Source organism: Macaca thibetana, chromosome 2 (genome assembly GCF_024542745.1).
Source record: "Macaca thibetana thibetana isolate TM-01 chromosome 2, ASM2454274v1, whole genome shotgun sequence".
Taxonomy (NCBI): domain Eukaryota; kingdom Metazoa; phylum Chordata; class Mammalia; order Primates; family Cercopithecidae; genus Macaca; species Macaca thibetana.
Genome location: NC_065579.1, coordinates 38,918,373 through 38,943,531, shown reverse-complemented (window position 1 = coordinate 38,943,531; position 25,159 = coordinate 38,918,373). Strand labels below are relative to the sequence as shown.

At 39.3% G+C, this 25,159-nt stretch overlaps 1 protein-coding gene across 6 annotated transcripts in view; it reads left to right on the top strand.

The window, feature by feature from the left end:
* Positions 1-24,953, top strand: part of STAG1 (stromal antigen 1) — a 398,006-nt gene extending 373,053 nt beyond the window's left edge. For all 6 annotated transcript variants that reach the window (XM_050779584.1, XM_050779585.1, XM_050779588.1 and 3 more), the window contains 8 exons: positions 1,716-1,864; positions 3,206-3,334; positions 11,533-11,738; positions 17,184-17,358; positions 19,628-19,738; positions 20,591-20,705; positions 22,758-22,838; positions 22,931-24,953. In XM_050779584.1, coding sequence (XP_050635541.1) covers positions 1,716-1,864; positions 3,206-3,334; positions 11,533-11,738; positions 17,184-17,358; positions 19,628-19,738; positions 20,591-20,705; positions 22,758-22,838; positions 22,931-22,954 — 990 coding nt within the window. In that variant the 3' untranslated portion in view covers positions 22,955-24,953. The remainder of the gene's footprint in view (positions 1-1,715; positions 1,865-3,205; positions 3,335-11,532; positions 11,739-17,183; positions 17,359-19,627; positions 19,739-20,590; positions 20,706-22,757; positions 22,839-22,930) is intronic.
* Positions 24,954-25,159: the final 206 nt, after the last annotated feature.

The window sequence follows — 25,159 nt, the reverse complement described above, 5'->3', positions numbered from 1 at the left end:
ATAAACAGCCTGTAATCCCAGCACTTTGGGAGGCTGAGGTGGGCGGATCACAAGATCAGGAGATAGAGACCATCCTGGCTAACACGGTGAAACTCCGTCTCTACTAAAAACCATCCTGGCTAACACGGTGAAACCCCATCTCTACTAAAAATACAAAAAATTAGCTGGACGTAGTGGTTGGTGCCTGTCGTCCCAGCTATCCAGGAGGCTGAGGCAGGAGAATGGCATGAACCCTGGAGGTGGAGCTTGCAGTGAGCCGAAATCACGCCACTGCACTCCAGCCTGGGTTGACAGAGACTCCAAAAAAAAAAAAAAAAAAAAAAATTATAAACAATTATCTGTGAATAAATTTGAAGTCCCTGGAAGAACTATTCCTTCAGTAATGACACAGCCAATAGTTCAGGCCAATCTATTGCTGAAGAAAACTAAAAAGGTGCAGAACATATTAGCACCCAAGAGCTATTTCAGTAAATCAGGTGTGATTAGAATTGAGAGATTGGGAGGTGAGAAACTGAAGAAAAGAAATGTCAACAATACTCTTCAGGACCTTTGCTATAAAGGGAATCAGAGAAATGGGTTAGTAGCTGGCAGAGGAAATGGGGTCAAGAAGTTAAGAGTATTTTTAAGATGTATGCATCTAGTACAGAAGGAATAGTTTAGGAGGCAGGAGAGAGCTGTAAACACAAGAGCAAAACTATTGAGCAGGTGAAACCTTATATACTGCCTTCTTGTCTAATACATAGGAGGGAGTGGCTTTAGATGAAAGTCTGGACAGTTCACCCTTCATAACAGGAGGAAAGGTCGATGTCTACAGATGCAATTAAGTTTTTAGATTTGTGGAATGATGATTGCTTGTATATTACGTCCAGGGTTCTGTTTTTGTTGTTATTTTCACAGAAAATAGCTAACAGATATGCAATTTATAAAACTCCACCCAGCTTAAGAACTTTTTGGTGTATTTTGTTACTGGATGGGAAAAATCATAGCCCCATGTATGCAAATGGTCTTCTTTTATATAATGTTCTTGTTTGAAATATAATAAGTGAAAAAACAAACCTCTTAACCCTGTGTGTCATACATTGTCATTCCTATAAAAACAATAACAAAAAGAACAGATGTTTATAAATATATAGTGTACTTCTATAAATACATTTCTTTTTCCCATCTCAAAATACGTTCTTTTGGCCAGGTGTGGTGGCTCACGCCTGTAATCCCAGGACTTTGGGAGGCCAGGGCAGGCAGATCACTTGAGGACAGGAGTTTGAGACCAGCCTGGCCAAGATCTCTACTAAAAATGTGAAAAGTTAGATGGGCATGGTGGTACACGCCTATTATCCCAGCTACTCGGGAGGCTGAGGCATGAGAATCACTTGAACCCGGGAGGTGGAGGTTGTAGTGAACTGAGATTGCACCACTGCACTCCAGCCTCCGTGACAGAGCAAGGCTCTCTCAATTAAAAAAGAATGTATTTTTTACATTATTATTAGAAACAAATTTCTGTCTGCATTTAATCACACCACTAGCATGAAAATTAACTCCAGCTATTAATAATAGACAATTTGTAGAAAGGGAACAGAGTAGCTAAAGTTCAATGCAAGGAGAGAAACCTTTCACCTTATACCTTTTACATATTTTTAAATTACCTATTCTGAAAATAAATAAAATTTTTAAAATTCTGAGCTATAGGTTTTTTCCTCTTTTTTTCTTTCTACCAGTTATTTAATGAACTTGTTCAAGAGCAAGGTCCCAACCTAGATAGGACATCTGCCCATGTCAGTGGCATTAAAGAACTGGCACGTCGCTTTGCCCTTACATTTGGATTGGACCAGATTAAGACACGAGAAGCAGTTGCCACACTTCACAAGTGAGTGAGATAAATACTTTGTTATGCAGAATCTGGTTTACTTGAATTTTAATGAAATAACTGTTATTTGACCCATTTTTAAAGTGACAATTGATAGAATTTTAAGTTACAATAACTTTAGAGATTATCTAGTTTAGAGATTCTAAACTGGGAGGACATTTTTAATTTGAAACAACTTAAACCACCCATTTGTTCATCTTACAAAATAAAGAAAGCAAAATTTAATAATATATTATTGTCTGGTCTGTCAGTAAGAAAACAGTGGGTTTGAGAGACTATACAGGCTGGGTGTGGTGGTTCACACCTGTAATCCCAGTGCTTTGGGAGCCCAAAGCAGGAGGATCATTTGGGGCCAGGAGTTCGAGACTAGCCTGGGCAATAGAGTAAGACCCTGTCTCCTACAAAAAATAAAAAAGAGCCAGGCATAGTGGCATGTGCCTGCAGTCCTAGCTACTTGGTAAGCTGAGCCAGGAGGATCACTTGAGACTGGGAGTTTGAGGTTATAGTGAGCTATGATTGTACCACTGCCCTCCAGCCTGGAAAACAGAGTGAGACCCTGTCTCTGAAAAAAATAATTACAGAATTATTTGTTAAGACCATACAAAATTGGTTTGGGGTTCATTATTGTGAAAACAGAAGTAACAGAAAACCTTTAGTAAATACACACAGCTTGGTACCATTACCAGCTCCAAGGAGCAAATATTCTGGCAATCTATTAATAATTCTGTTTCCAGGGTATCTTGTTACCTCTAAAAACTACACATAGGGGGCTGGGTGCCTGTAGCTCACGCCTGTAATCCCAGCACTTTGGAAGGCCAAGGGAGGCCAATTGCTTGAGCCCAGGAGTTTGAGACCAGCCTGGGCAACATGGTGAAACCCCATCTCTACAAAAAATGCAAAAATTACCCAGGTGTGGTGGCACACACGTGTAGTCCCAGCTACTCGGGAGGCTGAGGTGGGAGAATCACCTGAACCCAGGAAGTCAAGGCAGTGAGCCATGATAGCACCACTGCACTCCAACCTGGGCAACACAGTGAGACCTTGTCTCAAAAAAAAAAAAAAAAAAAAAAAAAAAAAAAAAAAAAAAAAAAAAAACACACGTAGGAATTTAGTTTTGTTGCTCTGTAGCTATTTTTTGTATGTTTTTCCCACCTTACAGTTTCGTACTATAAATATACACAAATATGTCCTATATATTCACATTAGTTTATTATTTGAATTTATCAGATTTTTCTACCTTTTGTGATGATTTTACTACCTTCACAAATATTTGTGTAATGTTAACCAATTGAGAGAACTACACTATCTGGATAAATAAGTTGATATTTTCTTTCACTTCAGGGATGGCATAGAGTTTGCATTTAAATACCAAAATCAGAAAGGACAAGAGTATCCACCTCCTAATCTGGCTTTTCTTGAAGTACTAAGTGAATTTTCTTCTAAACTTCTTCGACAGGACAAAAAGACGGTGTAAGTTGCACATTACAAGAGAAGTGGTTTTTATAATAACACTGTTGTAAATGTTTATTTTTTGAAAAATTTTTAATCATTTGGATATCTTTACTCTTGACAATTTAGGCTCTGATAGTTTAAGGAATTATACATTTTCCTTCAAGCATTTATATAGTAGTAATTTCACTGCTTATCTTTTAGTACCCTAGAATCTGCAACATGAAATTAAGCAGGTGGAAATTATTTCTTATGTAGTTCAAAGATGTATGAACATTGGCTTAGCCGTTGTGTAACTCTTCCTTCTTTTATATTAATTTCATTTTAGTTTTATATTCTATTTGACTTGTTTCAAAAGACTGATTTTTTTCATATTTGCTTTTTTTGATTATTGATAACAGTTTAAAGAAATATATATGTAATTTCAAAAGAAAATCTTGATTGGGGAAGTTTTATTTAAAACCAAACCAGAAAACTTTTCTAGGCTGGGCACGGTGGCTCACACCTGTAATCCCAGCACTTTGGGAGGCTGAGGCAGGAGGATCACCTGAGGTCAGTAGTTTAAGACCAGCCTGGCCAACATGGGAAAACCCCATCTCTATTAAAAATACAAAAACATTAGCTAGGCATGGTGGCGCGCACCTGTAGTCCCAACTACTCAGGAGGCTGATGCGCAAGAACCGCTTGAACCTAAGCGGCAGAGGTTGCAGCGAGCTGCGGTCGTGCCACTCCACTCCAGCCTGGGCAATAGAGCAAGACTCTGTCTCAATAAAAAATTTAAAAAAAAATTTTTTTAGAGGATAATACTATAATGAATCCTAAATTTTATAAACTGATAAGACAGAGAGTCCTTTATAATATTCTAGCTGTGTGCAGTGACTCACGCCTGTAAGGAGGCTGAAGCAGGAGGATTGCTTGAGCCCAGGAATTCAAGACCAGTCCTGGCAACGTAGCAAGATCCCATCTCTAAAAAATTTTAAAATTAGCCAGGTGTGGTGTGTACCTGTAGTCCCAGCTACTTGGGAGGCTGAGATGGGAAAATCACTTGAACCCAGGAATTTGAGGCTGCAATGAGCTATGATTATGCCACTGCATTCCAGCCTGGGCAACAGTCTGGGGAGCCTGTCTCAATCAATTGATTTTTTAAAAAATAACAAGATTCTAAATAAATAGAATTTTGGAGAGACAGTTAATACTTATATGAATATAAGTGGTAGTTCTAAGTAAAGATGTTGATGTCATGTTAATCAGAAAATATTTATTAAGCGCCTAGTATGGTAAGCTCCTGTTGTAAAGCTAATGCTCTAATGCAGGGGGGCACAGCATAAACGGGCAGATGGCCAGGCTCACTGGTTCCCACCTGGAATCCCAGCTATTCCGGACCTGAGGTGGGAGGATTGTTTGAGGGCAAAAGTTTGAGAGGAGCCTGGGCAAGATAGTGAGACTGTCTCTAAAAAAAAAAAAAAAAAAGCAGACAAACAGGAGAGTTTCAGGCACTGAAATGGGGTAATGTGATAGACAGAGACAGGTGTTGAATATTAGTGAGAGTGGTTTGAAAACATTTTCAATACAGACATTTACAGCTATACATTTTCCTCTGAACATTACCTTAGCTGCATCTTAAGTTTTGGTATGTTGCATTTCCATCTCAAAGTATTTTCTCTTTTCACTTATTTCTTTAACCTATTGGTTATTCAGGAGTATTTTGTTTAATTTTTATGTATTTCTGTATTTCCAGATTTTTTTTCTGTTACTGGTTTCTTCATTTCATTGTGGTCAGAGATCATGCATTGTATTACTTTAATCCTTTTAAATTTATTGAGACTTGTTTTATGGACCAACATATGGTCTTAGAGACTATTCCATATATCACTTGAGAAAATGTGTTACCCTTCTGTTTTTGGTTGGAGTTTTTGTTCTGTAGATATGTGTTCCGTCTAATTAGCTTATAGTTTTGTTTATAGTGCTTTTCAGGTCTTCAGTGTTCTTGTTAATCTTTTTCTTAGTTGTCCTATTCATTTTTGAAAGTGAGATATTGAAGTCTCCAAATATTACTGTTGAATTTTCTATTTGTCCCTTCAGTTCTGTCAGTTTTTGCTTCATATATTTTCAGGCTCTCTTGTTAAGTATACATACTTTTTTTTTTCTTTTTTTTTAAGACGGAGTCTCACTCTGATTCCCAGGCTGGAGTGCAATGGCTCAATCTTGGCTCACTGCAGTCTCCGCCTCCTGGGTTCCAGCAATTCTCCTGTCTCAGCCTCCTGGGTAGCTGGGATTACAGGTGCACGCCACCACACCTGGCTAATTTTGTATTTTTAGTAGAGATGGGGTTTCACCATGTTGGCCAGGCTGGTCTTGAACTCTTGACCTCAAGTGATCTGCCCACCTCGGCCTCCAAAGTGCTGGGATTACAGGTGTGAGCCACCACACCTGGCCTGTATATACATTTTTAATTGTTACATCTTCCTGACCAATTGAGTCTTATTCTAAAGTGTCATTCTCTGTCTCTAAGACATTTTTGTGTCAGATTACTATAACCACGCTAGCTTTATTTTGACTATTGTTTTGCATGGTACACTTTTTTTTTCCATCCTTTCACTTTCTGCCTTTGTAGCTTTTAATCTAAAGTGTGTTTCATGTAGACAGCAAATTGAATCATGTGTTTTTAAATTCAACCTGACATTCTCTACTATTATACTTTTTGTTTTTTATGTATGCCTCCTGGGGTTTTTGTTTCTGTTTTTGTTTTTTGGGGGTAGGGGTTTGGTTCTCCTTTATTGCCTTCTTGTATTAAATGTATGCTTTCTAGTGTATCATACTAATTCCTTTAATTAATCTTTCATTGTATTTTTTTAGTTATGTTCCTAGTGGTCTTACCAGGCCTTACAATATACATGTTATCAAAATTTACTGGCCGGGTGCAGTGGCTCATGCCTATAATCCCAGCACTTTGGGAGGCTGAGGTGGGCAGATCACTTGAGGTCAAGAATTCAAGACCAACCTGGCCAACATGGTAAAACCCTGTCTCTACTAACAATACAAAAATTAGCCGGGCATGTTGGCACATGCCTGTAATCCGAGTTACTTGGGAGGCTAAGGTGAGAGAATTGCTTGAACCCCAGGGGGCAGAGGTTGCAGTAAGCCAGTATCGTGCCACTGCACTCCACCCGGGATGATAGAGTGAGATTCCACCTCAACAAAACAAAATTTACCTAAGGTCTATCCTGGTTTATTCTAAGGAAATACAGAAACTTTAATTCTATATAAATCCATTTCCTTTCCTCCTTTTTTGGCTATTCTTGTTATACATGGTCCATCTATATATATTAGAAACCCAATAATAAACTATGAGATAATCTTTTATAGAAACTGAGAAAAGAAAGGAAAGCAAGTATGTGTTTATAGAGTTTGTTATATTAATCTTTCTATTTACCATTTTTCTGGTTTTCTTCTTTTCTTCTTGTGGATTCGAATTGCTATCTAGTATCATTCCTATAATCAAATACAGCTTCTCTTTCACTCACTTTTGTGTTTATTGTCAAATATATTACATTTCTATGTTATTGACCCAACAATACAGTAATATACATATTGTTTTATATATTTGCTTTTTAAATCAGTTAAGAGAAAAGGGATACAAAATTTGTAATTATACTTCTGTAACTACCTACAAATTACCTTTACTGGCACTCTTTGTTTTTTCATGTAAATTCAAATTACCCTGTGATGACATTTGGTTTCAGCTTGACTAACTTCTTTTAGTAGGCAGGTCTGACAGCAACAAATTCTCTCAGGGGTGGCTCATGCCTGTAAACCCAGCATTTTGGGAGGCTGAAGCAGGAAGATTGCTTGAGCCCAGGAGATTGAGGTTACAGTAAGCGATGTAAGATTCTCGTTTGATAGTTTTTTACTTTCAACACTTTGACCATGTCATCCCGCTGCCTTCTGGCCGCCATTGTGAGCCAGGTGATAAGAATTAATCATTAATTTTATTGGATTTTCTTTGTATGTTGTGAATTACTTTTCTTTTACTACTTTCATGATTTTCTTTTTATCCTTGGCTTTTAGCATTTTTCCTATGATGAATCCATGTGTGAATCTTTTTGCATTTATCCTGTTTGGAGTTCATTGAACTTTTGGATGTATAAAATTATGTTTTTCATCAAACTGGGCAAGTTTTTAGCCATTATTTCTCCTAAATTTTTCTGCTTTTTCGTCTGCTATCTTGGTTACTCCCATTACACATATGTCAGTATATTTAATGGTATCCCATACTTCTCTCAGGCTCTGTTCATTTTTGTTTATTCTTTTTTCTCTCTCTTCTTCAGATGGCATAACCTCTTGATATATCATCAAATGTGGTGTTTCTTGCCTTTGTCAGCTCAGATCTACTGTCAAGCCACTATAGTACATTTTTAATTTTGATTATACTTTCAACTTAAGAATTTCCATTTGGTTCTTTTTTTTAATTCATATTCTTTATTTCATGAGATATATTGTCATCATACCAACTTTTAAGTAGATTTTCTTTAGTTCTTCGAACATACAGATGCTCCTGGATTTAAGATGGGGTTACATCCTAATACACTCCTCATAAGTCTAAAATATTGTAAGTCAAAAATGCATTTAATACAACTAATCTACCAAACATCACAGAATAATATAGCCTACCTTTAACATGCAGAATACTTACATTAGCCTATAGTTTGATAATATCATCTAACACAAAGCCTGTTTTATGATGAAATGTCAAATATACTATGAAATTTGTTGAATACTAAGTACAAAACAGAATGATTGCATGGGTACTCACCATTAAAGTACACAGCTTAAAAACACTATCATAAAGTTAAAAAAGAATCGTAATCAAACCATTGTAAGTTGGGGACTTTATTTATAATCATTGCTTTGAAATCTTTGTGGGCCAAGGTGCTGTTGCTTGTTCTTTTATCAATGTATCTATCACATTTTCCTGTTTCTTTGTATGTCTCATAATTTTTTCTTAAAAACTGGACATTTGGCCAGCACTGTGGCTCACACCTGTAATCCCAGCACTTTGGGAAGCCGAGGCGGACTGATCACTTGAACTCACAAGTTCAAGACCAGCCTGGGCAACATGGCACAACCCTTTCTCTACAAAAATACAAAAATTAGCTGGGCATGGTGATGCATGCCTGTAGTCCCAGCTACTTGGGAGGCTGAGGTGGGAAGATGGCTTGAGCCTGAGAGGTGGAGGTTGCAGTGAGCCAAGGTTGTGCCACTATACTCCAACCTAGGTGACCTTATCTCAAAATAATAAATAAATAAAAAGAACAAATGTTGCAAAAATGATATATTGTGAAATAATAATATAGCTACTCTTTACTAATTATCTGCCCCCTAGAGGTTGATATTATTTTTTCGTTGGTCATTTACTTGTTTAGTTACTTGGATGAACAAACTCTGAAATCTTTTTTCTCTGCCTTGTGCAACCTCTGATGTCTTTGCTTAGATCTTTTTTCCTTTGTTTTTATCATTTGTCTTGGCTGCTGAGGAGGTCACCCTTGGGTTAGCATAAGCCACTTACTGATCAGAGGTGCTTAAGCCCCTTAGCCAGTTAGGTTTACCCTTTACTGTTGGATATGTGTATCGCTTGCAGGCTGCTTTCATAATTCAGGGTATTTACTTTTTTGACCCACATTTTAGGCCAGGGACTAGCAGCTTGGAAGATACCTCTCTGATTGTTCCTGAGAAAAGGCAGCCTTGGCTGTGCACAGTCTTCAGACGACCAGAGAAGCATATTATTTCATTTTTAAGCCTGGCCTCCTAGGAGTTGCTCCTGGGTGTAAGAATAGCTGTTTGTTCAGCCAGTGTTTGGTGAGAGGTTGTATTTAAACCACTTTTGCCAGTGAAGCTTCCTCCCTATGTTGATAGATCTGTATGTGGCTTGGGGAATGTTTCAAGTCTGCCTCATTCCCTTCCCTTGTTTGCCCATGAGTGAAGGCAGCGTAGGATATGTGCATAGCTTTCTCAACTCCCAGGACTTTTATTTTTTATTTTATTTTTTAAACCTGTTCCAAATATGCTTAATGGATAAACAGATGAACTCACAAAATTTGAAACCTATAAACAAAAGAAACGTTAAGCATAGCAATTACTTAAGCAGATCAATAACAATAAAATGTTGTCCTTCTTCCATATAAGAAGAAACATATGAAATGCCAGGTTAGCTCAGCAACCTATTAATAACCACCAAAGACTGGTGATAAAACATTCTTCCAGTGCTGTGATGATTTAAAACAAAACAAAACAAAACACAAACACAGTGGAGGATTTGGTAGGCTATGTTCAAATGAATCGAAGGGAGATACCGAAATTAAGAATCACTTGTTTTTTAGTTAAAAAAAAAAAAAAAGGGAAAAAAATCCTTTTTTTTTTTTTTTTTTTTTTTTTTTGAGACGGAGTCTCGCTCTGTAGCCCAGGCTGGAGTGCAGCGGCCGGATCTCAGCTCACTGCAAGCTCTGCCTCCTGGGTCCACGCCATTCTCCTGCCTCAGCCTCCTGAGTAGCTGGGACTACAGGCGCCCGCCACCTCGCCCGGCTAGTTTTTTTGTATTTTTTAGTAGAGACAGGGTTTCACCGTGTTAGCCAGGATGGTCTCGATCTCCTGACCTCGTGATCCACCCATCTCGGCCTCCCAAAGTGCTGGGATTACAGGCTTGAGCCACCACGCCCGGCCCGGAAAAAATCCTTTAAAAAATAATATAGATTTAAGGTGTATATATAATGTCTTGATATACATATAGGTTGTAAAATGATTACAACAGTCAGTTAGTTAACAAATCCACCTCCCAGGATTGACTGTGACACCAGGAAGGTTCTTCTTGGCTCTTTCTCTGGTTTTCTCTGTGGAACTTCTGGGTGCTTTGCTCTGTCATTTGTTGCTGCTAGTGTCAGAGAACTACCAGCACCCTCTCATTTTCACTCCATCAAGAGCAGAGGATAGGTAACCCCTGGTTCTCAGCTTGCCCAAGGTTTGGAATATCTCGACAGGGAGTTTGAGGTGGGGCATTCAGGGCCCCAATGTTCTCAGCCTGCTGTGCCCGGGGTAGCATTTTACCCCAGGGGTGGAGGCTAGGTGGGATAAAAGGAGCTTCATTTTACCTGGTTGCTGTTCAGAATAGAACTTATACAACACAGGGCTGGGAGGTGATGAGAAATGCAAATGGTATGCTTCTTTCTTTCAGGGTAGCCTGGGAACTAGAGAGAGAGGGAACCCCCATCTTCTTGGCCACCTGTCTGGACTATATAGAGTTTCTAAAATATAGAGTTGTAGTGGCAGGGAGAAGGAAACAAGGGAAGGGAACAGGTTGTGGATCAAATGCTACAAACTTTTGCTGTGCTTACCAAAATGTATTAGATTCTCTTTTTTTTTTTTTTTTTTTTTTTTTTTTTTTTTTTGAGATAGAGTCTCCAGACTATCACCCAGGCTGGAGTGCAGTGGGGTGGTCTTGGCTCACTGCAACCTCCGCCTCCCAGGTTCAAGCGATTCTCCTGCCTCAGCCTCCTGAGTAGCTGGGATTACAGGTGCGTGCCACCATGCCCGGCTAATTTTTTTTGTAGGGACTGGGTTTTGCCATGTTGGCCAGGTTGATGTCAAACTCCTGACCTCAAGTGATCCACCCACCTCAGCCTCCCAGAGTGCTGGGATTACAGGCATGAGCCACTGTGCCTGGCCAGATTTTCTTGAATAAATTTTTCTCCATTTGCTGTATGCCTTTAAGAGAATTGGCAAAGACTTTAAATTATTGTATTTTGTAAATTTTACTAGTTAAAAGGTTGTTTTCCTGGAAAGAGGGCATGCCAGCCTCCTTACTCCACCATCTTAGAAATCCTGCTTTGGCTTGAACACTTTATGAGAAAACTCAATAATCTTTTTGAGCTAAACTTCTGATTTTTTTTTAACATTGGTGTTTAAAAGCAAAGGAAGAAATATGGGAAAGACCATACATACATACATACCCTTAGGTAATATACTCTCTTGCTTTAAAGTATCCCAAGAATATGTGAAACAAAACTTTCTCGGTCCCTCTCTTTCCAAAGGGGACCACTGTTAATAATTTAATGTGTGTCCTTAGGTATTCTTCAGAACCTGCAGAGAGAGAGCCTCAGATTAAGAAAAAGTGAGTGATGTATGAACTGCTTCCATGAAAATCACTGCTGTTTCTATTGTGTTTCTAGTCACTCATACCTAGAGAAATTCCTTACCGAGCAGATGATGGAAAGGAGGGAAGATGTATGGCTTCCACTCATCTCCTATAGAAATTCATTAGTCACTGGGGGTGAAGATGATAGAATGTCTGTGAACAGTGGAAGTAGCAGCAGCAAAACCTCATCAGTAAGGAATAAGAAAGGACGACCTCCACTTCATAAAAAACGAGTAGAAGGTAAGTCTACCTTTACACTATAAGAAACAATTTGCCTGGTTTTAAAGAGAAAAAGTAGCAAATAATCTTTTGAAGCAAGATAATAGTATCAGGCACATGATTTCCTTGTATATTTGATTCACAATGAGATGTTAAGGCAAAAAGATTGGAAGAGACAAAGTAAGACAGAAAAGCGTCAAGGAAAAAGAAGTTGAGGAAGCATGGAGCATAAAGGAAGAGAGACCAAAAGAGGAAACAATTAGCTAGGTCTATAAAATCAATTCCTATACTATATGCCTCTAATACATTAAAATATAAAGTAAGATAGTCACAATGCTATTCCATTAAAATTCTTCCTAATATAGGTGAGATACAGGTAATTTGAGGGTAGATTTCTGCAGCAAATTGAATATACCAGAATAGTTTTCCAGTTCTACCACTTGGTTGGAACAATAAGACAGTGATGGCCTCCAGGTATGATGGCTCACACCTGTAATCCCAGTTACTCAGGGGAGGGAAGGAGGATCAGGAAATTAAGGCCAGAAATTTGAGACCAGCCTGGGAAACATAGCAGGACTCTCATCTGTAAGAAAAAAAATGTTTTTAATTGGTGGCATGCACCTGTAATCCCAGCTACTTGGGAAGCTAAGGTGGGAGAATCACTTGAGCCCAGAAGTTTGAGGTTGCAGTGAGCTATGATCATGCCACTGCACTCCAGCCTGGGTGACAGAGCAAGACTCCCATCATTTAATTTTTTTAAAAGGCAGTAATGGCTAAATCTGGTTTTATAACCCTCTTGGACTGTGGGGAATGGGAAGTTAAATTGTCATGAAAATCTGATCAGTAGTAGATATTCCTATATGTAAAAATAAATAAATAAAAATTGCTCTATTAAAACAAAACATTCCTGTTAAAATTACTAAGAGAAGCCTCAAAGTAAAAATGCTTGTTTTCTCAAATAATCTTCCCCCTTCTCCATGCTTGTAATAAATTTTCTCCAAACCAAGAGGAGGGCTGTGATCTGAGTCCTCTCTCTTGTTCTTTTTATAACTTCTTATCTTTCAGCATCTTACCTGTGCTGCCTAAAAAAATGACTCACTAATAAAGGTTTTGCTAAACTCTATGGCAAAATTAATTAGAATTTAAATCTAATGATTCTTTTCATTACTGGGGAGACAGTATTGACTATTGATGAGGAGTACAAATTCTAACATCAGAGTTCCAGAATTCAGACCTGGCCTTCTCATTATCAGCTATGCAACCTTTGAGCTTATTACTTAACCTCTCTAAGTTTCAATCATTCATCAAATGAAGGATGAGCAGAGTATTTATCCTGTCAGTTCCCGTGAATATTAGAAACTACAAATAAACCACTTAGTACACACACAGTACTGAGCACAGTGCTTGGCACATAGGTAGCATTCAATAAATTATCTGAACATTATTGTATAGTAATGCCTCATATCTAGCATCAATCAGTAAATTAGGCAGCATCTGTATTTCTTTTCTTTTTTTAACCTTTGAGTTTTCAAAGCATCTATATTTCAAAAGGAATAAAAGAATTAATATAAATGTTACTGTTCAAGTTTAACAAAATCTCCACAAAGTTTAAGATTTCCTTTCAAATTACAGCTTTGGGACTTAAACTCTTTTTTAAAAGTCCAGAGAAAGAAAATATAAAATCTTGTCTTTGTACTGTAGGATCCTGGACTTTTCTCTAAAGAATGACTACAGGCATTTCTTTTTATTTATTTATTTATTTATTTATTTATTTATTTTTTGAGACAGGGTCTCCCTCTGTCACCCAGGCTGGAATGCAGTGGCATGATCTTGGTTCACTGCAACCTTCACTTCCCAGGTTCAAGCAATTCTCCTGCCTCAGCCTCCCAAGTATCTGGGATTACAGGCACCCACCACCATGCCTAGCTAATTTTTGTATTTTTAGTAGAGACAGGGGTTCACCATGTTGGCCAGGCTGGTCTCGAACTCCTGACCTCAAGTGATCCACCCACCCTGGCTTCTCAAAGTGCTGGGATTATAGGCGGGAGCCACTGCACCTGGCCTTTTTTTTAATGAGACAGGGTTTCACTCTGTCACCCAGGCTGGAGTCTTGTCCCTGGCTCAAGCAATCCTCCCACTTCAGCCCTCAAACCTCCCTGGCTCAAGCCCCAAAACCTCCCTGGCTCAAGCAATCCTCCCACTTCAGCCCCCAAGTAGCTGGGACTACAGGCATGTGCCACCACACCCAGCTAATTTTTGTATTTTTCGTAGAGACAGGGTTTCACCTTGTTGCCCAGACTGGTTTTAAACTCCTGGACTCAAGCGATCCATATGCCTCAGTGTCCCAAAGTGCTAGGATTACAGGCATGAGCCATTGCGTCTAGCCATTCTTCAATGTAATATTCTTATTAACCAACATTCATCACATTTTTGCTATGTACTAGGAATATGTTTTAACATGCATTATATCATTTAATCATTTATTTGACTTATATTTGTAAAGCACTTAAGTCAGTCTCTGGCATAAGTGTATAAATGTCTTATAAGTCAACACTATTATTTAAATTTTTCACAAAAGAAACTAAAGCTTAGAGATTTTAACTATCCATAATGTTCACTAATGGTACAGTCAATATTATTTTCAAGATTAAGAGAAGCTTATATGGAACCAGATAACCTAATTTGTTTAAATTACAAAAAAGAAAACTTTGTCAATTTGAGATTTACAAAATGACTAAGATGGGTTGCATGCACAAAACCCTTAGGCTGCAGAGTTTCATCCTTCAGAGATGAAAATGAGAAAGTATTAAAAGAAATATTTTCATTGAGTAATCTTTAAAGGATTAGAAGTATCTATTTCTATTTAAGATGAATGAGTTCTCCCTGGAGTTATCAATTCATTCAGTAAGTTTCTACCAAGTGCCTTCCTAGGAACTGTGCGAAGTACTACAGATTAGGTATTAATATACTGTGAGTGCAGATAGGAGGAGAGAGAACAGAAACAGGCTGTTTGATTTCACCATGGTCAATGCTCTGATGTGCCAAACACAGGAGGTTCTGGGAACATATAGGCAGTGACCAAACTTTTGAATATAGGAAGATTTTCTGGAAAAGATGACATGTAGTAGACAGCTGACAGTTGAGTTTACCAGGTTCAGAACCTAAGTGATAATAATATTTTTATCATAAAATTTTAAGTGTGGTAGAGAATAAAAGTTCTGAATTAAATGTTGAATGAAATGTGTTATGAATAGAAGGTGATGAAATGTGTCTTTGTTAACTAAGAAGAGATTGAGTAGTGAGCTTCAGATCATAGGAATTACTTTAACCAAGACAATGGGTAGGTATTTCCAGGCACAGAAAAGCCAATCTAGAATGTACATGTCTAACAAAATATCAGAAACCTGAGAAATACAAGGAGAAACAGGATGCTCGATGGCAAAGGAGGAGCCTAACACACACATCTCTGAGACTTAAGGAGAGGAAAAGCAGTGGGATTCATACTATGTATTGGGATTAAAATTCTTCAGAAGGAAAACCAAAGCAGTAATACTTTTTAAGAAGCCTTATATTAGAATAATGTAGTTTTTTTTTTGTTTTTTGGTTTTTTTTTGAGATGGAGTCTTGCTCTGTCGCCCAGGCTGGAGTGCAGTGGCGCGATCTCCACTCACTGCAAACTCCGGGTTCATGCCATTCTCCTGCCTCAGCCTCCCGTGTAGCTGGGACTACAGGCGCCCACCACCGCGCCCGGCTAATTTTTGTATTTTTGGTAGAGACGGGGTTTCACCGTGTTAGCCAGGATGGTCTCAATCTCCTGACCTCGTGATCCGCCCATCTTGGCCTCCCAAAGTGCTGGGATTACAGGCGTGAGCCACCACGCCCAGCCTAGAAATTTTATAGGTAGAAACTTGACCGGGCATAGTAGGTCATGCCCTTAATTCCAGCACTTTGGGAGATGGGTGGATTGCTTGAGTTCAGGAGTTTGAGATCAGCCTAGGCAACATAGCAAAGCCCCATCTCAAAAAAAAAAAAAAAAAAAAAAGTAATATTTTATCAGGATAGTTTATAAATAATGCTTTAATCTGCTCAAATCTTTATAAACCATCTTAGCCGGTGGCTTACGCCTATAATGCCAGCATTCTGGGAGGTCGAGGTGGGCTGATTACTTGAGGTCAGGAGTTCCAGATCAGCCTGGCCAACATGGTGAAACCCATCTCTACTAAAAATACAAAAATTAGCTGGGCATGGCAGCAGATGCCCGTAATCCCAACTACTTGGGAGGCTGAGGCAGGAGAATCACTTAAACTTGGGAGGCGGAGGTTGAAGTGAGCCCAGGTCGTGCCACTGCACTACAGCGTGCGACAGAGTGAGAGTCTGTCTCAAAAAAAAAAAGATCTTTATAAACCGTTTTCATAAGTTCTGAAGGAAAAACAGTTCCTAGCCCCTGGAAAACTTAAGTTTTACAGAGACAGTTTACACACATGACAAATTACATACCTGCTAATACAGGATAGCATATAATTAAGTCGTAAGTGAGTAAGAATGTATTTCCTCTAGAAATTAAAAGAGAAGCCTGGGTGTGTTGGCTTATGCCTGTAATCTCAGCAGTTTGGGAGGCCGAGGAGGGCGGATCACCTGAGTTCAGGAGTTCAAGACCAGCCTAGCCAACATAGTGATACCCTGTCTCTACTAAAAATACAAAAATGAGCCAGGCGTGGTAGTAGTCACCTGTAATCCCAGCTACTCGAGAGGCTGAGTCAGGAGAACTGCTTGAACCTGGGAGGCGAAGGTTGCAGTGAGCCAAGATCACGCCACTGCACTCCAGCCTGGGCGACAGAGCGAGACTCCATCTTAAAAAAGAGAGAAAAAAAATGTTAAGTGGGGGATTGGGTGGGGGTAATCAGGGAAGGCTTCCCTGAAGGACACAGAGACATGAAAATGGTGAACCTCTCAACCCATCTCCATATGTATAACCTGGCAAGAAGTTATTGACCAGTGTCTAGTTATGCAAGGGGATTTGCTTATTTCTCCACAAAAGCCAGTCAGATTTTAATTGCTACTGCCTGAGACCCTTGTGAGGCCCAGGAAATAGGCCCTTTATTGCTTGAGCAAACTCTGGCTGGCTGCAATCTTCCCCTTCTAGGATGAATGAATCTTGAGAGATGGAGGGACTTAAAGAGATGATGATGTGATGATAGCTAACATTCAGTGGTTACATACATTACCTCATTTAGTCCCTACAACTTCGTGAGGTTAGGTAATGATGTCCCCATTGTATATATGAGAAAACTCAACTTTGGAAGTTTAATGACTTGTACAGAGTCATTAAAGTCATAGAAGTCAGTGGTGGAACTGAGATTTAAAGTAGGCAGTCTAACTGCATAGCCACACTCTTCACAAGTCTGTGCTATAACTGCCACCAGAGTTCACCCACAACATTCTGTGACCTTAACTGGAATTTTACAGATGAGAGTCTGGATAACACATGGCTAAACAGGACTGACACCATGATTCAGACCCCTGGCCCCCTGCCAGCACCACAACTCACGTCCACTGTACTGCGGGAGAACAGCCGGCCCATGGGAGACCAGATTCAAGAACCTGAGTCTGAACATGGTTCTGAACCAGACTTTTTACACAAGTAAGTAGCAAAAATTTGTCTTCTTGGCAAAAAACCTTTAAAGAAAGTAAAACTATTTAAGAAAAACTTTATTTGTTCATCAGAACATATTGCTGGTCACTTCATGATAAAAGAAGCCAGAAACAGAGGGTAAAAACTTTATGTGAGAAGAGCTATACAAAATCTGCAAACATTGTTGAAGATATCAGTTCCTGGAAGTTCACAGACCTTTAAATGTATGGTGTCTCACCAAGTGCTAATTTCAGTTAGCATTTGCATTTTCATTGGGCAGGTCTGTTTCTTCTCAGGGACTTGCCAAGAAATGCAGGTTACTTCCTAGGCAAGAAAACCTGTAAGAGCCTATGTTGTCAGTAGTCTGAACACCAAATAGACTATATGACCTTTATCATCCATTTAATTAATATTTTGTCTTGTTACATTTATATTTTAAACTCAAACTTCTCATGGATTAAGAATTTTTAAGATCTTACTTGATAAATTCTGAGAATAGTTGCCCTCAAAGAGAGAATCAAGGTCTTACCTTTTCTCCATGCTAGTAATTAAAATGTTTTCTAGTAGACAGGCCTCTGCAAATTGTAGAGAAAGCAGAGGGTGATGGTGTGTTTTGCTTATAAAAATCTTTTGTTGTTTTCCATCCAACTTTGAAATTCTCTGAGCTTCTAACTTATGTTTCTGTGTATGGTGGGGTAATGCTGTGAATTACTCTGATGGATAAGAGGGAGAACTCTCACTTGTACTCAACAAATTTAGTTAGGTTGAAAATGAAAGAGACAGTGTTAGAAGTATCAAATCCTGGCTTTTCATAAGACCCCTTTGCTCTAAGGGATCAGCCTGCAAACCCAAGAGGATACTCACTGTCACCCATGGTATAACTGGGCTTTCTTGTGCTGCCAAGTATACTAGAAGGTGGTTTGCCTTATGGCAAGCATCCCAAGATGGGTGAGCTAACCAATATCCCCACCCCTCTTCCTACAGGGTGGGTTTCTCCTTATTTTAGCAGCCTGCCTTGCCTCTCTGACCTTACCATTTGTCAGTCGCTGTGGCTGTGGTCTGCCTTCTTTTCCCTGCTCCAGGTTTATAGGTTTAATCAAGGTGGTGGCCCCACATGATATAAAGACAGCTTAGAAACAAGTTCATGTGACAGTTTGTATTGGCTAAAAAATCACTAAAGTTTCCTGGCTGGGCATGTTGGCACATGCCTGTGATCCCAACTATTCAGGAGACCAAGGAATGAGAATTGCTTGAACTCGGGAGGCAGACATTGCAGTGAGCCAAAATCGCGCCACTGCACTGCAGCCTGGGTGACACAGACTCTGTCTCAACACCACCACAAAAGAAAATTAGCCAGGCATGGTGGTGCATGCCTGTGGTCCCAGCTACTTGGGAGGCTGAGGTGAGAGCATCACTGGAGCCTGGGAGCCAGAGGTTGTAGGGAGCCGAGATCATGCCACTGCACTCCAGCCTGGGTGACAAGAGTGAGACCCTGTCTTAAAAAAAGATTCCTGGCCGGGCGCGGTGGCTCATGCCTGTAATCCCAGCACTTTGGGAGGCCGAGGTGAGTGGATCACAAGGTCAGGAGATAAAGGCCATCCTAGCTAACACGGTGCAACCCTGTCTCTACTAAAAATACAAAAAATTAGCTGGGCGTGGTGGTAGGCACCTGTAGTCCCAGCTACTCTGGAGGCTGAGACAGAAGCAGCCCTTGAACCGGGGAGGCGGAGGTTGCAGTGAGCCAAGATTGCGCCCCTGCACTCCAGCCTGCATGACGGAGCAAGACTCCATCTCAAAAAAAAAAAAAAATCCTTAGAGGCATATTTACACACACTTCCATGTGCCAGTAAGTTTAGAGTACAAGTGCAGATTTGACTCCATAAAGACTGAGGAAAAGCTGCTATATTCTTCCTTGTTGAATTCTGGAGAACTTTCAGCTGCCAAGCCAACATAATTTGTTAGTTAGGGGTCTGCTGTCCAGCTAGGTACACCTGTGAGTGGGGCACCAGCCCAAGACAGAGGTCTTGAGAGCCCTTGTTTGGCAGAGATTTGGTTGATAGTTTAAGCATCTAACAGTTAGCCTCAGCCAGCTTCTCTTGGAGACTTACAGATATCTTTGGGCAACTTACTGCCTTTTTAATAAAAAGGCACCAGAATAAATCCAACTAATTCCTACTACATGAGATTAAGTAAACCTACCTTGGCTTTCTTAGCATGGGGCTCATTAGCTAAATTCATCATCTGCTGCTACAAAATTAATAATAGTACCCTCTCTTAGTCCTCAGATGCAGATCTCTTGGTTAGGCCAGCCGAAGTTAGAAGACTTAAATCGGAAGGACAGAACAGGAATGAACTACATGAAAGTGAGAACTGGAGTGAGGCATGCTGTGTAAGTGTTACATTGAGTGTCACAAGAAGATAACTATGTGATGCCCATCATTTTGTGAAATGACTTGGGTATCTTTGATGTTCGGTCTTAGGAGTTAAAATTACAATTCGTGATATGCTATGCAGCATAGGATAGGAAAGGAGGACGTGAGTTCTTCATACTTTCAGCATTTAAATCCTAACTTTGCCACTTGGCAGCTGCATGGCCTTGGGCAAGCTCTAAAACATCTGTGCTGGCTACGCGTGGTGGCTCTGCCTGTAATCCCAGCACTTTGGGAGGCAGAGGCAGGCAGATCACTTGAGGTCAGGAGTTCAAGACCAGCCTGGCCAACATGGTGAAACCCCGTCTCTACTAAAAATACAAAAAATTAGCCGAGCATGGTGGCGGGCACCTGTAATCCCAGCTACTTGGGAGGCTGAGGGAGGAGAATCGCTTAAATCCAGGAGGTGGAGGTTGCAGTGAGTCGAGATCACGCCACTGCATTCCAACCTGGGCAACAGAGCAACACTCCATCTCAAAAAAAAAAAAAAAAATTCTGTGCTTCAGATTCCTCATTTGTAAAATTGGGATAATAGTACCAATAAGAATTTTAGGGTAATTGACACATAGCTAAATAAATATTAACAACCATTATTATTGAATTGTACTTCCTTTTGATGTGTGAGATGAAATCTTGAATGAACCAAAGGAATGATTCTTAATTGTCTTGGAGTTCATTATAATTTGTGTAGTCTGTAGGTCATGATTGGAAGGTGTACTTCAGTTGGTTAGAGTAACTTTCATCTGAGAAACAGCCAGGACTCCAAATGGTGGAGTCTAATGAGCTTTCTGACAATACCTTTTTCTTACCAGTCGGGGTCTAATGGAGGAAGATGCTGAGCCCATCTTTGAAGATGTGATGATGTCATCCCGAAGCCAGTTAGAAGATATGAATGAAGAATTTGAGGACACCATGGTTATTGATCTGGTAGAGAAATTCACTATATTTTTCTTTTGTTAAAATATGTGGGGGCATTGGTGTAAGATGACCCTCTTAGGTTGGGCACGGTGGCTCACGCCTGTAATCCCAGCAGTTTGAGAGACTGAGGTGGGTGGATCATCTGAAGTCGGGAGTTCGAGACCAGCCTGACCAATATGGGAGAAATCCCGTCTCTACTAAAAATACAAAATTAGCCAGGTGTGGTGGCACATGCCCATAATCCCAGCTACTCGGGAGGCTGAGGTTGCAGTGAGCCGAGATTGTGCCATTGCATTCTAGCCTGGGCAACAAGAGCGAAACTCCGTCTCAAAAAAACAAACAAAAATTATCCTCTTATTTTCAGAATTCTGGGAGGAAGGGTGAGGTGAGGAGGAGGTAACATTGACCAAAAACAGTGGGCATTTGGATGAGCTTGGGTGTTTTTCAAGCCTGCTTTCAAAGCAGTCATATTTTAAATTCTGATACTAACAGAAACTGGTTCTTTCTTTTTACCTTCTTCGAAGAGAGCTCATACTAGATCTGTCTTTCAGCATCACATGTGTATCTGGCCTCTTGTGCTTTAAATTTGAGCCTGACAAAAATCTGCAGTGCTTCAGCATAACAAAATGCCGAATATGGGACTTAATTTGTTCAGTATGAGAAGACATGTTTGAGATATGGACTAACCATAGGTGATACTAAGAACTTATTTTTACAGGAATAGTAATGCATGGTGGTTATGTTTTTTTCAAAAGTTCTCATCAGTTATAGACAACACATTGAAGTAGTTATAGGCAAAATTACATAGGAAAGGAAAAACAGTGAGACTCAGTGGAATAAGACTGGCCACATGTTTGACAGTTTTTGAAACTGGGTGATGGGTACATAGAAATTCATCATGCTGCTTTTTCTGTGTATTTTCTAAGGCTGCCATAATAAATACCACAGACTGAGTGGTTTAAACAAATTTTTATTCATTCATTCATTTATTTATTTATAGATGGAGTCTCGCTGTGTCACCAGGCTGTAGTGCAGTGCTGTGATCTTGACTCACTGCAACCTCTGCCTCCCAGGTTCAAGCGATTCTCCTGCCTCAGCCTCCCAAATAGCTGGGACTACAGGCGCATGCCACCACACCCAGTTAATTTTTATATTTTTAGTAGAGATGGGGTTTCACCATGTTGGCCAGGATGGTCTTGATCTCTTGACCTCGTGATCCGCCCGACTCGGCCTTCCAGAGTGCTGGGATTACAGGCGTGAGCAACCACGCCTGGCCTAGAAATTTATTTTTTTATCACATTTCTGGAAGCTAGAAGTCCTGAGATGGTGATTTATTTTGAGGCTTCTCTCCTTGGCTTGTAGATGACTGCCTTCTTCCTTGTCTTTAGATGGTCTTTCCTATATGTGTCTCTCCTTCTTATCAGGGCCCCAACTATATTCAATTAGGACCCACCCATATGACTTCATTTTACCTTAATTACCTCTTTAAAGGCCCTGTCGCCAAATACTGGCATCTTCTGAGGTACTGGATTAGGACTTCAGCATGCACATTTTGAAGGGACATAATTCAGCCTGTAACATTGTGCTTTGTATGTTGTGAATTTTCCATAATGAGAAGTTTTTGTAAGTTTTATAAATATAAATGAGATCATATTACTCCAATCTGCCCCCACCATCCAATAACTTTCCATCTACCTGCTTTGGGGAATTCAGAGGTTTATCACCTAGTAGTTAATCAATTTTATAAATTTTTCTGTGACTTGAAAGGGAAGATATGGCCTCGGCATGTAGGCCCAAAGTTATTTATATGTATTTACATGTTCAGTGTATTCATTATAGTTTGAAAGTTTTGTGCGTTGTTTTTGCCAACATAATTAAAAGCCAAAAGTACGGTTTTTAAAAAATCTATTTCATATAAAAGCCAGATTCTCTTCTTCCTTTCAAAATTGACTCTTAGCAGGTCTATATATTTATGATACTGTCAGAAATATTAGCTGATTATCACAATTCATTGTCTTAAAGATCTCAGAAAAAAATTAAGAAACCTGTTTCTCTTTCCAGCCTCCATCAAGAAATCGGCGAGAGAGAGCTGAGCTAAGGCCAGACTTCTTTGACTCTGCAGCTATCATAGAAGATGATTCAGTAAATGTTAAATTATTACTGCTTTTTATTTATGGTTCCTGGGTCCTGTTTATGCATGAAATTAATAATTATGTTTCTCATCATTTTTCTAGGGATTTGGAATGCCTATGTTCTGAAGTCTGAAGAAAATTTACAAATCTGGAACTCTATTATTTAGAGCTAGAGGCCTATATACTGTGATAGCTTGTATGGGGAAAAACACTTTTGATGTGATCTGATTTGTTTTTTAATCAAATGATTAAGGTCAATCCCTTTTTGCAGTGACGGAAGAGGAGCATGTAAATTACCCAAGGGAATGTTGGTGAATGTCCACTCAGAAAGACTGACCTGAAAATCGTTTGTGTCCTACTATTGGACTTATCCCAATACAGATGTGTGTGTTTTTCTGGAGGGAGGAAGAAATTTTAAATTTTTAAAACAGCTGTCAAGATAAACACTGTTATACACCTGTTTTATGAAAACTCAACATTGAGTAAAAAAAAAAATATTTTTAACTTTATTTTCCTGTTGTACAATTTAAAAACCGTTTTAACATTTTGCCTTTTTATGTTTTAAAAGCTAACCATTTTTATTAAACCTATGAGTAAGCAGCTCATCCTAATTGCCGAAGAGTGTTTTGGAGCTCACTGGATTTGGTTGACCTTTGTGGAACACAAATAATGAAGGAGCAGAACATTGACAAGCTAAGATGAAATTCTGACATAGTGCATCTCTGCCAAAAACCACACACCCTCTGTGGATATGGATATGAAATTCCCAGATTTTATATACTCTTGAATAAAAAGGTTTATTTTTATTTATAAGTGGGCATAAAATAAGAAATGTCCATGCAGCCATTTTTCCAACAGATGCTGTACACGGTTCATTTTATATAGACTAGGGAGATTCAAATACAGTGCATTTTCTATTGGTATTCTGTGCATTTTTAGCAACTTCTACCAGCAAATAAAGTATTCTCAGTAAAACGAAAATGATTCTCAAGTTATCAGTTTGCTGTTTTTACCACTTATTTCATGCCCTGCCAAATTCAAGTTACACAGACTTCCATTTTCTTAAGATAATCATGAAGAAATCCTTTATCATCATTCGAAAGTAATTTTAAGTGTAACATAACTGTGTCTACTTCCCATGCACTTAATACCCTTATGCGCTAATTTTGTGAATTAAGTTTACTGATTATAGAAGTATGTGCTGCATAGAAGTCTGTGCTTAGAGGGTGAAGTTCCTAAGCTTACCTTGAATTACAGCTACATTTCAGTGTTAAATGTGCATATTAAGAATAATTCTTTTGGGGAAAGAAATTATGAATCTTCAGGACAGTCTACAATGGTTTAGAGTTGCATTCTGCCTAGACTTTTATGACTTGCTGCTATTGTTTTAAAAACCCCACTTAGTTTCTTCCTTCAGATTTCTAAAGTAAGCCTCAATTTCCAAACCAATCCATCCACAGCTGTTTCTGGGCTGGTTTTTAAAGTAGTTGCAACAGAATCATGAGGCTTTCCCTTTTTTATCAAATACAAAACACATTTTTAAAAATTCTGCACACCCAGTGATCATCTTTTGTGCGGGAAAGCAAGATGGATGATTTTATTCATCCTTTTAGTAAAGACACAAAACAGATTTTTCTCAACATTTGTACAGTTCTGAAAAAACCTGGTCACCAAAATGTTTTCTCTGCTAATTCAGCAATTCTTGGGCTCCAGTTAGGGGAGCTGGGGCCTCATTTTCTCCCAGAATTGTGGGCTTCACTGGAAGTGAAGGCGCAGGAATGACTGGACTGTCCACCCTAGCCCTGCCTGCCTGTGGTTTTGGCCGGGGAGCAAGCCATGAGGTGCCCTGGCACATGCACAAACTGATCCTTTGTGTGACAGTCTTGTATGGAAAACAGATGCTGACAGAATTGTAGACTACCATGCCACACAAAAAGGCTAAATATCTACTCCAATGGGTTTCCAGTTCAGTTTGAAGTCAATCAAATTTTTGTATTTTCGGTGTCTCCTTGATTGGTTTTGCTAGTAATTCTGTAAATTGTACATTTGCAATATGAGGTTTTTTTCCTTTTGTACAATTTGAAACTGATGCTTCACCTTTCCTTTAATAAACTATTCAAAATCAGGCTTGTGGTAGTCATCCTATTGTTCCTACCAGGTATGGCTTTAAAGAGATGATTTCCTATCCTGTGGCTCTTGAGAGAGTTTGCAATTTCTGATAACCTTGTTAAATGACAGCAAGTTAACCGTATCAGTGAGGTGGTGGTTTTGTTGTTTTGGCTTTTTAATTTTTTTTAAGAAAGCAGAATTTAGGACTAGCTCACTTTCTTT